This window comes from Hyperoodon ampullatus, assembly GCF_949752795.1.
Source record: "Hyperoodon ampullatus genome assembly, chromosome: 4".
NCBI classification, from domain to species: Eukaryota; Metazoa; Chordata; class Mammalia; order Artiodactyla; family Ziphiidae; genus Hyperoodon; species Hyperoodon ampullatus.
Window position 1 is genome coordinate 15,935,592 of NC_136917.1, and position 14,106 is coordinate 15,949,697.

The 14,106-nt window shown below is 43.8% G+C and overlaps 1 protein-coding gene across 1 annotated transcript; it reads left to right on the forward strand.

The window, feature by feature from the left end:
- Positions 1–6,511: 6,511 nt before the first annotated feature.
- SMIM23 (small integral membrane protein 23) lies at positions 6,512–11,115 on the forward strand (the record flags this gene model as incomplete). The annotated part of the gene is given in 5 exon segments (XM_079701417.1): positions 6,512–6,589; positions 10,358–10,409; positions 10,609–10,676; positions 10,903–11,010; positions 11,014–11,115. Coding segments are annotated over 5 exon segments (408 nt in total).
- Between the last annotated feature and the right edge of the window lie 2,991 nt (positions 11,116–14,106).

Here is a 14,106-nt window from a genome sequence, read left to right on the forward strand (position 1 = left end):
CAAGGAAGGGATTCTCTAGAGCCTCCAGAGGGCATGCAGTCAGCCTGATGCCTTGGTTTCAGCCCAGAGATACTGACTTTGGACTTCTGGTCTCCAGAACTGTGCGAAAGTTAACTTCTATTGTTTTAAGTCACTTAGTTTGTAGCAATTTGTTATAGAAGACATAGGTAGCTAATGCAGACACCAAGAGAATTTGGAATTCTTTCATGTCTTTGGGATCCAACATTTGCCCTCATACAATTCTGGGTTCAGAATGTACCTATGACACGCCCTGGCCTGTGGCTCCTCTCTCTGGATCTCCAGCCTCTCCATCTATTTTTCCAGGAGCTCCCTTTGGACCTCCCTCCAAAACTTACCTTTTCTAAATTTAGCAAACGATAAGGACTTCTGTTGCCTGCCATCACATCGGTAAGAAGCCCCACATGGCCAGGCTGTTATGAAAATTAGGGACAAGCCATGTTGGAGCCCAGCACAGCACCCATCCCACAGCAGACACACAATAAATCAGAGTTCATAAACCAGTGGCCTGCATTTCACCCATACAGTGCATTTTTTGTTTTTTCCCTAAAGTTGAATTTGTTACCAACATTTACGAGTCAGGAGATTTCACGCAAAAGACTGAATTTCTAGCTTCTCTCGAAAAAAGTCAGAAGACCTTATGACACTGGATCTTACATTCTCACGGCAACAATTGGCTGGCCTTTCCAGACATGCATGTTATAATTTGTCACAGTCCCCACCAGGCCTTTTCGTTGTACACCCAGCCCACTCCTCTCATTTTATTAATTGTTCAGTACCTCTATGCATTTGAGTTTGTAATCCTTGTTACACGTGCAAGTCAGACCCAGGTTAGGACTGGGTTCCAGTGTAAGACCCAGGTTGGGAGGTCTTTGCCCATGATGCTCAGTCTCCCCAGATTCCCTTTCTTCTCCCCCTCCAACTAGCCAAAACTGCCTCCTTTATGGGGCCATCCCAGTCTCCTTTCTCCATACCCCATTTGGCCCCACCCATTCTTATCCAGGCTTGCCTATTAGACCATGTGTATCAGTTTTCTGGATAGATTTTTCATAGAAAGTCTTTGCCTTCTTAAACTTACTGGGGGAGACTTTTGCATTGAGTTGGCACTGGAGCAGCCAGTCTATAAAGACGAGAGAAGCAAGGAAGAAAAAGGAGGGGGGAAAGGAGAGAGAGAGGGAGGGGAGAGGGAGGGGACTAACTGGGTTCCTACTTTGAACCAGACCCTATCCAGTTAGATCATCCCAGTTGGCCCTCCCAGTATCCCCACAAGGCATACGTTATTACTGGTCTCATTTTTCAGATAACTGAGACTCAGAAACACCGTGACACAAGGATTCGAACCCAGATGTGTTTGGGAGACAGAACTCAAGCACAGAGCACTGCTTGGTCTCCGCCTGGTAGGTATGGGCAGACTGCTCCCTGCAAACAGTATAATTTTTCCATTAGTGATTTGCCTGGAACTCTTTTTTCACCCACACATTTTCCATTCATTCCCCCACTCCCCCATTCACTCCCACGTTCACTCAGGAAACCTAAATCCCTAGTCCGGGGTCCCTCCCTCCTTTCTCATCCCCTCCCTCTTCCTGTACTGGGTAGTGGAGTGCTGGCTGGCAGGGGAGGTTGGGAGGCACCCCGCCCAGAGCCCCAGCTCCTAGCACCTACCCTGCCCCAGCCCGCAGCCCACACCGGCTTCTGGGCAGGCGCTCTGAGGGCCGGGCAGGGATGCTTGGCTTCCCTCAGTTTCCTGCCCCAGGAACTGGCCCTCAGAACTAATCACAGAAGCTCCCCAACTCATCAATGCTCTTCAGAGCAGTTTCCTGGAAGAATTCATTGGGTTTCTAGGAAAATGTTTCCGGTTGTCTTCTCTTTCCATGGCTGTAATTCATTACTTTCGATATGCCACAATTAGTTTAATGGGCAGTCCTGGAGTGTCTGCATTTCACATTTGAAACGTTTCCTGGAGGTAAAACCCAAGAAGCCAGTAGCTGCCCATGTGCAAGACCATGGAGATGATGCAGATGGCCTTGTGAAGAGTCCCCGGGTGGGAGCAAGAGACTTGAGATCTGGCCTCTTTTTTCCGAATGGCTTGGGCAGATCCCTTTCTTTTTCTGGTCTTGAGTTTTCCCATGGAAGGGGCAGTATCTCATGGCAGTCAAGACCCTGGGTGCTGGAATCAGACCCATGGAGTTCAGATCTCGGCCCTGCTTCTCTGTGTAACTTTAGGAAAGTGACTTAACCATTGTGAGCCTCAGTCTCCTCAACTGTAAAATGGAGATAATAATATCATTTGCCATCCAGAGTTGAAATAATAATACAGTGAGTTAATACATATAAAGCACTTTGCATAGAGCCCTGTGCTCAGTAATTTCTTGATGTATCTTAGCTGTGGATGATAATAATAATAAGGATATGCAGGAGAAAGGGGAAGAAGAAGGAATGGAGATTGTTTGACATTCCTGGGTGCCAAACTGGGGTCATCATGAAGTTGAAGAGGAAAGAGGGACTATAGCTACTTTTGATATTTCAAAAAGCTTAATGAGGACACATCTACTCACCCACAATAAAGCCACAAAGGATAATGAGAATGGCAATTTTCTTTGCTTTTGGCTGAAATTACATTAACCCCTTGGGGTAAACTAAAAGGCTTTGGAGTTAAATAGACCTGCACTCAGACCCTTAGCAGAGTGTATGATCTTGAATAAGGAGAGTAATGTCCAGACAGATAGCCAGCCCCGATCTTGCAGGACAGTTATCAGTATCAGATGAGATAATTTATGGAACACACTTCAGAGGGGTCTGGAACAGAGTTGATAACTCAGCACGTGACAGCTACTATCCTTCCTCGGCTACCCTGGGCCTCAGCTTCTTCATTGGTAAAATTAAAATCATACCACCTGCTTTCCTCATTCAACAAATATTTTCTGATCCAAGTACTCTAAATACAAAAATGTATTCACCAGACATAGCTCAGGGCTTCTCAGAACCCACATTTTGAAATTGCTCATTATTCATCCATTCAACAAATATTTTTACTGAACATTTAGTATGTAACAGGCTGCATAATGAGATTTAGAGATACAATGGCTAGTAAAACAGACTTAATCCCCAACTATCTACAGAATTATAGCCTGGAGAAGATGTAATAAATAAAGTAGTGAAATGCCTAGCATACAGTAGGTGCTCAATTAATAAAAGTTATCTGGGTGCTAATCAGGAACTTTGTATGTGTCACTTTGGGAAACTTAGATCACCAAAATGTTGAAAATTAATGATTTCTTAACACATGAAATTTCTTTGGTAGATGGAGGCTTTTAAAATATGAGGGGAGTGCAAAGTAAATGAAACATGTAAATATACACTTAAAACACGTATAGGATCTATATGCTGAAAACTACAAAATGCTGATCAGAGAAAACCTAAATCAATGGTAAGGCATACCACGTTCCTCGATTGGAAGACACAACATATTAAAGATGACAGTTCTCCCCCAGGAGATCTATAGGTTTAATGCAATTCCTGTCAAAATTCCAGCTAACAAGGTTTTGTTTTGTTTTGTTTCTGTAGACATAGACATCTTATTCTAAGTTTATATGGAAAGGCTTAGGCCCTAGAAGTGCTGAAAATAATCTTGACAAAGAACAAAGTGGGAGAAATCACTCTACTCAATATTAAGGTTTACTGTATAGTTATAATCAAGACAGTCGGTGTTGGTGTGGGGATCAATACATAGATCAATGAAACAGAGTAGAGAACCAGAAATAGACCCACTCAGATATGTTCAGCTTATTTTTGACAAAGATGCAAAAGAAATTCAAAGGAGAAATGAAACCATTTTCAACAAATGGTGCTGGAGCAAATGGACATCCACAGGCAAAAAAATGAACCTTGATCCAAACTTGACACCTTATACAAAAATTAACTCCAAACATATCATGGACTGGAAGGTGAAGCATAAAACTATAAAACTTTTTTAAAATAGGAGAAAATCTTCTGCTTCTAGGGCTAGTGAAGAGTTCTTAGATTTGACACCAAAACCCATGATTCACAAAAGAAAAAATTGATAAGTTGAACATCAACAAAATTAAAACCTTTTTCTCTGCAAAAGTCTATGTGCAGCAGATGAAGAGACAAGCTACAGACTGGGAGAAAATATTTACAAGCCATACATCCATCTAGTATCTGAAATATACAAAGAACTCTCAACACTTAACTGTAAAAAAACCAATCCAATTAGAAAATGAGCAGAAGATGTGAACAGACGTTTCACTGAGGAGGAGATACAGATGGCAAAAAAGCACATGAGATGTTCAACATAATTAGATATCAAAAAAATGCAAATCCGGGCTTCCCTGGTGGCGCAGTGGTTGAGAATCTACCTGCTAATGCAGGGGACACGGGTTTGAGCCCTGGTCTGGGAGGATCCCACATGTTGCGGGGCAACTAGGCCCGTGAGCCACAACTACTGAGCCTGCGCATCTCGAGCCTGTGCTCCGCAACAAGAGAGGCCGCGATAGTGAGAGGCCCGCGCATCGTGATGAAGAGTGGCCCCCACTTGCCACAACTGCAGAAAGCCCTTGCACAGAAACCAAGACCCAACACAGCAAAAATAAATACATTAATTAATTAACTCCTACCTCCAACATCTAAAAAAAAAAAAAGGGAAACCTTAAAAAAATGCAAATCCAAACCACAATGAGATATCACTATATACCTACTCAAATGTCTAAAATAAATAACCAATGCTAGGGAGTATGAGGAGAGACTGTATTGTTCCTATATTGCTGATGAGAATGTAAAATGGTACAGCCACTCTAGGAAATAGTTTGACTGTGTCTTATAAAATTATAACGCTATTACCACATAATCCAGCAACTGTCTTCTTACACATCCCAGAGAAATAAAACTTAGGTTCACACAAAAACCTGTATTGGCATACCTCGGAGATATTGGTTCCAGACCACCACAATAAAGTGAATATCATAATAAAGCGAGTCACACATTTTTTTTGCTTTCTCAGCACACATAAAAGTTATGTTTACACTATACTGTAGTCTATTAAATGTGCAACAGCATTATGTCTAAAATGATGCGCATACCCTAACTAAAAATACTTTATTGCTAAAAATGCTAACCATCATCTGAGCCTTCAGGGAGTTGTGGTAGTAATATCAAAGATCACAGATCACCATAACAAACATAATAATAGTGAAAAAATTTGAAATATGGCAAGAATTACCAAAATGTGACACAAAGACATGAAATGAGCAAATGCTGTTGCTCCATGCAGGGTTACCACAAAACTTCAATTTGTAAAAAATGCAGTATCTACCAAGTGCAATAAAACAAGGTATGCCTATACAAGAAAGCCCATATTAGCTTTACTCATAAAAGCCAAAACCTGGAAACAGCCCAGATGTCTTTCAGTGGGTGGCTGGTAAACTGTGGCACATCCCTGCCATGAAATACTACACACAAAAAAAGAGGGACAAACTACCGATGCAGGATAATCGGGATGAATTTCCAGGGAATTGTGCTAAGTACCAAAAAGCCAGTCTCCAAAGGTCACAGACTATTTGATTCCATTGATACGACATTTTTGAAAAGATAAAATTTTAGCAATAGACAACAGATCAGTGGTTGCCAGGAATTAGAGACAGTGGTGGGAAGGGAGGGGACGTGGATCAAATGGCAACACAGAACCCTGTGGTTTGGGAATTCTTCTGTATCATGACTGTAGTGGTAGATACCCAAATCTAGCCATGTGACAGAATTATTTAGAATTAAATACACGCACAAATGAATACAAGTGGAACTGGGGAGATTTTAATAAGATTGATAGATTGTATCCATGGCAAAAGCCTATGTTAGCATCAGTGGAAACTGAGTAAAGGGTACCCAGGATCTCCTATACCATTTCTTTATTATTATTATTATTTTTGCAGTATGCGGGCCTCTCACTGTTGTGGCCTCTCCCGTTGCGGAGCACAGGCTCTGGACACACAGGCTCAGCAGCCATGGCTCACAGGCCCAGCCACTCCGCGGCATGTGGGATCTTCCCAGACCGGGGCACGAACCCATGTCCCCTGCATCGGCAGGCGGACTCTCAACCACTGCACCACCAGTGAAGCCCTCCTATACCATTTCTTACAACTGCATCTGAATCTACAATTATCTCAATAAATTCAGTTAAAAATATTTTATTGTTTTTTTATTTAAAGACTTGCATCTTATAAAAAAATTTGAAAAGAGAAGAAAAAGGATTAGAAAAATCACCATCCTGAAATAAAATCTTTCGGTGTATTTCTTTCTGGCCTTTGTTTTTTACATTTATATGAAAAACAAGTTGGGGCTAAACACCAGGATGGTGCAGAGTGGGGGCCTGACTGTCCCCACCTTCTGTGACATCAGAATTCATGGCTTGAGAGATGCTTGGTGACCAGAGGCCGGGGACGTGAGGGTACCCTGTTCCACCCAGGCAGCCTGATCTGAGATCATGGTGATGCAACAGGTGGGCAGCAGGGGGCGAGTGGCAGCTGAGAGAAGGGGAGGTCACTCTGAGGACAAGAAACAGGTGAGGCCAGACCAGGTGTACATGGCTTTCCTCCCATCTGGACTCCACTTAACACTCCAGGCAGACTGTAAGGCCCTCAAAGTCAGAAACAGGCTTTCAGCCTGACTCTCCGTAGAGCCCAACCTGGTGGAACACGGCAGGGCTCAGGAGCTTCTTCTAGAAGTCATTACTGACACTCATTTAATTATCCACCCTGCCAGCAGAAGCTATGCTCCAGGAGGGCTGGGATTTTTATTTAGCTTCCTGCTGTATTCCTAGTGCCTAGAATAGTGGTTGGTACATAACAGGTGCTGAATGAATGAATGAACCGAAATAAATAGGAGAATACACCTGAATTGGAGAGGTCCTGGAGCTTTTATTCTTAGGGCTGAAATTCAAACCTCACATAGGGTTTTGTCAAAATGGAAAACATTAGCCCTTATGTGCACAGCCGGGTGCTTCTACCCCTCTCTCTTTCATAACATTCCCGAGAAGCAATTATTAGCAAATGGGTAAGCTGAGGTCAGAAAGCCAAAAGGCCAGACAGCAGGGACATACTGGGATTTGAAGCCAGGGCCATCTGATTCCAGAACCCTTAGCAAGGTGACCCTGCACTCCACCGCCTCCCAGGTGGAGAACTGAGGGAAGGATGTAAAAGGAGGCTGGGAAGGTCATCTGGGCCTTGCACACTGTGGAAAGGGGTGGGATTTTATTCTGAGATTAGTAAGAAGCCATTGAAGGGTTTTAAGCAGAGCAATACATGACTGACCTATATATGTTTTCAAAAGATTTGTTCACTCATACATTTAATACACGTTCCAATGCTTCCTTTATGCTGGACTTTGTGGGGCTCCCATTATACTGCAGCTTTTGCTAAAAAAGTGTCCCACGAATCTCAAACCCCAGGAATGCTCCTTTTAGAAAAGTCATTTAAAATGTTCTGTGGTTTGGGGAATGCTGATACCCTCGTTCCCTTCTTGGAGATTTACACAGCTCGTTCACATAATGAAGGCTCTGACAAGTCCTGCAGCAAGGAAATCCACATAACTTTGTTTGCCACAGCATTTCCCAAATCAATTCGATGACAGAGTCCCCACCTTGCCTTTTTGAAAGACCTTAAAGCATATATCAAAATCCACTCTACAGGTGAAGAAACTGAGGCTCAGAGAGAAGAAATGATTTGGCTCAGGCCCCACAACAGCACAAGAGAAGGACTAAAACTCAGTCTTAGTCCCTGTTCCCTGCCTTTGTCTCCACCCTGCACACACACACACACACAAAAAAATAGCAGCAAGTATGCTGGTGAAGACACAATCCTGTTTAGCACATTGACAGAGGAATGGTTAAAGAAACAGAAGAGCTTTCAGACCAAAGAATGTTCATCAGCCGTTATAAAGAATGAGTCAGGGGCTTCCCTGATGGCGCAGTGGTTGAGAGTCCGTCTGCCAATGCAGGGGACATGGGTTCGTGCCCCGGTCCGGGAGGACCCCACATGCCGTGGAGCGGCTAGGCCCGTGAGCCATGGCCGCTGAGACTGCGCGTCTGGAGCCTGTGCTCTGCAACGGGAGAGGCCACAAAAGTGAGAGGCCCGGGTACCGCCAAAAAAAAAAAAAAAAAAAGAATGAGTCAGTTCTGTGTGTCTTAGATAAAGAGAGTTTCGGGGAATATTGTTAAGAAATTTAAAAAGTGCCCTAATCTGAAGTATACAATGATTTCACAGTGGGTGTCCACACCCAGGCAATTGCTTGCTACCCAGATCAAGCTATAGAGCATGTCCAAGCTTCCTCCAAGGCCCCTCCCAGCTCACACTCCATAACCACGATTCTGAGTTCTATCATCACAGGTGAGTTTTGTACGTCCCTGAATTTCATGGGAATGGAATCAAACAGTGCGTCCCTTCATGACTGGCTTTTTTCACTCCTAGTGTGTGTGACAGACTCAGTCACATTGCTGCTCTGTAATTAATTTTTACTTTTTTTTAAAGTTAATAATAATATAGTTGCTAGTATATATTTTTGAAAAGCTATCCAGGGAAGAGACAAATTATGCAAATCTCTTATCTTCTTTGTTTGTGGTAGCCAGTCTAAATCTTGCTTCACAAAGACAGGTACATAAGAAATGTATTATTTCAAGTCAGATTAAATCTGGCTCAGCCCACATCCAGTGAGTTGGGGGGAAAGTCAATGTCGGTCACTACTGTGTCCACCTTAATCCTCTCTCCACTTTTGTTTGCCCCCTGACACCATCACGGTCCCAACTCACATTGTCTGTTGAAAGCAGTTGTCTCTGAATTCCCTGTGCTAAGACCTCCCAGCCACACCACGAGGGCTACCCAGGAGAGGGTACTGGGTCCCTCCCAGACTCAGATTCCCACTCTATCTTCTCCCACCTCTTCAAAAGGCTCTCAGTTTTCTCCCCTTCTGATTCTGGCACACCCATCAGAATCTCCTAAATGGTCTTGGACTGACCCAAGCTCCAGGGGGCAATGTTGTCTTCAGGCAGCCGTTTCATTCCTGCACCCAAACCCCAAAAGGCAGACTTCCAATTGCAGTCTTAACACAGTAACTGGGGCCAAACTAGCCCTCCCATTCACTGTAAGCAGCCATGAAATTGACAAAATAAATGAAGCAACTATTTTCCAGTGAGGGCAGCAGATAGCACAAAAGTGCAATCCCTGAGAAAAGGAAACTGGTGATTGCCTCGACTCTTTCCCACGACGGCTGCACCAAGAGTTAGAGGGCGAACAGAACCCAGCAGTCCCGCTGAGCTGCAGAGTCTGCACAACTGAAGCAGCTGGACTCCGTAGGACAAGGCATTGGAGAAGAAGAAGAGCTGTGTGTTGAGAGGACCCCGAAAGCCCAGGCTGGGATCTCCATGACTTCTTGGCTGTGGGTTGCATGCAAAGGATTAGTTTACTGATAAGCAGCTGCTTATCAGACAGCAGCTGCTATGGGGTTTAGAGCAGAGATACTGGAAGTCCAGCAGTGCTGGAGGTGGATGGAATTCTGATCCAGCTAGAACCATGAAACCCCTTAAGATCCCAGGCATCCATTTGAGAGCACACATATATGTACAGACATACACACACACACATATATATTCTATATTCATACAGTATAATATTACTACTCATCAATAACCTCGAACATGAAAACATGGAGACATCTCAGAAGCGTTATGTTGAGTAAAAGTTGCTCAACAAAAAAGTATATAATATATGGTTTCATTGATGTGAAGTTACAGAACAGGCAAAACGGCTCCACAGTGACAGCAGATGAGCGGTTCCCTATGGCAGGGGCGGGGGTAAAGAAGGAGTTGGCCACAAAAGCACATACAGGAACTTTCTAGGATGATGGAAATGTTCTACATCTAGATTGGAGTGGTAGTCCACAAGCACAGACATTTGTCAAAACTCATCGAACTGTACATGTAAAATGTGCATTTTATTGTATGTGAATTATACCTCAATAAGGTCTACTCCTTTTAAAGATCATTTAAAAGAAAAAATGCAAAAGCGAGGCAAGGAATGAGAATAGAGGTGGGCCTTCCTTCTCAGCAGGGAGAAAGGAGGGAAAACACCAATGAAATGCCAGTAAGTTGCCACGTTATCTAATTCTGCAATATTTGCGGGTTTTGTAGTAAGTACACGTGACTTAGATAATTAGAAAAAAGTTAAGCTCTAACCATGATCTTAGAGCAGCCCCATGCCTAGCCCTCCTCGAGGGAAGCAGGGATGCACGTATACCCTCCAGAAATTCACCTCCTCCCTCCTTCTCTTCTTGCCCCCAGAAACTGTTGGCGTTGCTGACCTTGGTGCTATATGTGGGCACAGGAATATCAGCTGAGCATTCTGGAATCTGAGAAGGAAGGAGCCAAGTCCACACGGAGTCAGGAGCATATTCTGGAGAGGGCTGCATGCCAAGGGGGCCTCCACAGCTTGCCTTCTCATATCCTCTCCATCCCATTGGGATGATCAACCGAGTTTATTCCAACTCACTTTCCTTTCCCTTATTAAGAGGTGGTGTTTGTGCCTGTTTCAGGAAGAAGGTGGGAGGTGTCAGAAAGAATCAGAGAATGTAACTACGCCCAGAATCCTATGACTTCCCAGGTAACATATTCAAGAAGGTACTGAGGGATGTCAAGCTTGGCTGAGGAAATCTGAGAAGGCTTCCCAGAGGTGTCATTGATGGGTCTCGGCCGGGTGGAGAAGGTGGGGATGGGTACTTTGGGCAGAAGGAAAGCATTGCAAAGGTTCAGGGAACTTTTAGAAACCAGTGGCAAGGGAGGGTCTACATGAAAAGGCTCAAGATGCAATGTGAGTGTCTGCCTTTCAGGTGTTTGAATACCAGACCGATGACCCCTCAGAAGAGCCAATCAAGGTCATCAGGACCTGGTTGAAGGAGAACTTGCATGTTTTCGTGGAGAAGCTAGAGAAAGAGGTGTGAGACCTGGAACAGCTTGTGCGAGACCTGGAGGAGTGGCTGGATGCCCTCCTGGGAGACGGGTACCCAGAGGAGCCCAGCGCCACCCTCAAAAATCACTTGTGAGGGGCCAGGGCTGGGACCTGGGCAGGAGGCCAAGTGGAAGGGGGCAAAGATTCCCAGGGGTTCCTCTAAGTAGGGCTGAGCTGTGACACTTGAAGTTTAAGGCAGCCAAGAAAATAAAGTAGTTGAGACACTGAGAACTCTGTTGTCACCACTGCTGGTCCATGAAAGCTGAAATCAGGAAGACACCAGGCTCTGCTGAGATACCATCACTTGTAGCAGGACTCTGGTGCACAGGAACCAACACCAGCCTCAGAGCCAGCCACAGGGTCAGGACCCTTCTCTTCCACTTAACTTGAGTCACTGTGCAAAATTCCTTAACCTCTCTGCAACAAAATATCTCATTAATAAGAATCAGGGAAACAAACTTTGCCTCACAGGGTTACACTGAGGATCAAACGTATATATCGTGTATGTCTGGCATATAGTAGGTACTTGATAAACTGTTCTTCCTTTTTCACATTCCTTTTTCCTTCCTCCTTGGAAGTCAGCAGGAGGACGCTGGGTCTAGAGTATACAGATAGTATGTGGCAACTCAACCTTCTGACACTGCTGGTAGAAGCGTAAGTTTCCAGAACCCTTCTGGAGGGCAATTTGGTGAGAGCTATCAAATTCACAAATACATTTATCCCTTGACCCAGCAATCAACTTCAGTGATTTATCATATGCATCAATAGATGCACATTGTGAAGTTACAACTTTGCATCTAATAGCAAAAAAAAAAAAAGGAACAATCCAAATGAAAATGACATCAGTAGGGCACTGGTAAGTCCGTCCAAACAATGAGATACCCTGTAGCTATGAAAGAGAAGGAAGAGGAGGCTTTCCTACGGATATGCAGAAGCCTGAAAGATATGTTGTTAAATGAAAGAAATGAGTCCATATTTTACTGTTGATGACAAAGTTGTGATTGAATACGCATCAAAACTCTAGATGGATACAAAACAGGGGGAGCTTGAAGGGAGTTGAACTGGGGCAAATTTATGACAAGGATGGGAGGGAAACTTTCCATTGTTTACTTTTCACACTTTCCTATTTTCAAACTATGTGAATGTTTTGCCTATTCAAATATTTTTTTAAATAAAATTACCTATTATTTTGCTTGCAGACAAGGACTGGAATACAGTGTATACAAGCAGAAATAACAATATCACTATGATGAAATTATGAGTGACTTTTAATGTTTTTCTTTCTGGCCATGCTGCACGGTACAGCCTGTGGGATCTTAGTTCCCTAACCAGGGATCGAACCTGTGCCCCCTGCAGTGGAAGCACAGAGTCCTAACCACTGCACCACCAGGGAATTCCCTAATTTTTTTAAAATAGTGCCAAGAGAAAACCTCTCTCTTTTGATTATTTTTATTAAGCAATGAGAATGCTTGTCTAGGATTTTCCCTTTTTCCCTTGACTTCCAGGAAACTCAGAGTTCAGCTGTCCATTATAGGAATTATATTGGCCTCACTTCTTTAGGTTATTTATTTCCCCTTCTTATGACTTTTTTGTTTTTTATTTTAATGGAATTGTTATATATCTGCCAATTATTAGGACCACCTCAAATCTCTGAAAAGTCATGAGGGTTCCAGTTAAAATAATCTCAGAGGATATCTGACTTACAGGGAACGTCACAGCAATCCATTTGCCAGAAGGAATGAATCAATTGTCATTTGGGTTGGAAAATCTCTTTGCAAGTTATGGTCACAGTTTGCCTGGGGGTGGGAACCAGAATCTGTTTTTTCTCATTTGCAGCTATTTCAGCAAGAGTTCTACAGGAAGGGGTTGATTGATATTTCCTGGTGTTCATGTTTACTATTACCATACAAGTTATAGTTATAAATCCAAAATCATGTATATCATGTATGTTCTATGGGTACTTTAAAGGGTTCTCAGGCATAAATTTGACAATATACAATATACAGTTAAGCCTAAGACACACTTTAGACTTTAAACCAAGTTGTAATTCTACTGTATCTGTAATATATATGTATGTGTTTATATAATACTTATATATTATATGTACTTATATATTTTGTTATATATAAAAGACAGTTTAGATGTTTATATATGTAATTTGGGGGATACATGAAAAAAAAGAAAGCAGAGCCTAGATCCTTGAGGAATGGGACCACCCCCGTGGACATTACCAGAGCCTTTGAGGAGTTAGTCCCCTGAAAGCTCTTGGATGCCACTCATCCTCCCCTCCCCACACATACACAAAGCGCCTAATAGGGACCCACTGATGGTGGTTACTGTTGGTTTCCTGCCTTGTGAGCCCATAAAGAACAGCAAGCCCTTCAAGGTGGCTCAGGCCATGAGGCCCAACAAGGGAACCGGGGTCTCACAGGAATCGAGAGCATATCACGACATGGGATGGTGGAGACTGGAACAGGAAGGTCTTTATGAACCCAAGGTACCCACCAAGGCACTCCAGGAGCCCTCGCAGCAAGAATCTGGGTTCTCTCCAGTGTTCCACCTTTACCTTGCCTTTCTCCGGGTCTCTGCTTCCCTTTGTGTGACTGCTCCATCTCTTCAGCTTCCAGTGGCTTCCTTGCCCTCCACTCTGTGTATCCCTTCTTGAGCTCCATGCTTCTGCTGCTGAATCCTCATACTCTGATTCAGTCTTAGTCTCACAGGCCTCTCTCTTCCTCATGACCTTCTAACTTCTATTGACCATGTGATTCTGTCCGTATTTCCCAGGTCAAACTCTAGGGGGAGTGGATGGGATACAACTGACCCATCTCATTCACTGGAGCTTCTGGTGCTGAGCCAGGCTCTGTGCCAGGCAGCCTTTGGATTGAGTGAGCTTGGGGGAGGATCAGGTGCTCCAGGACAGAGCTGTTCATACAAGAAACAACCTGGGCCCCTTCCTGACAAGAGGCTTTGGATCACATGTGATGACCTGATTTACATTTCCCAATGGGGTCAAAACGTGGCAGAGAGAGTGACAGCAACCCTTGTACCTGGAGCCCCAAGAGTCTATATCAGCGAAGCAGAATTG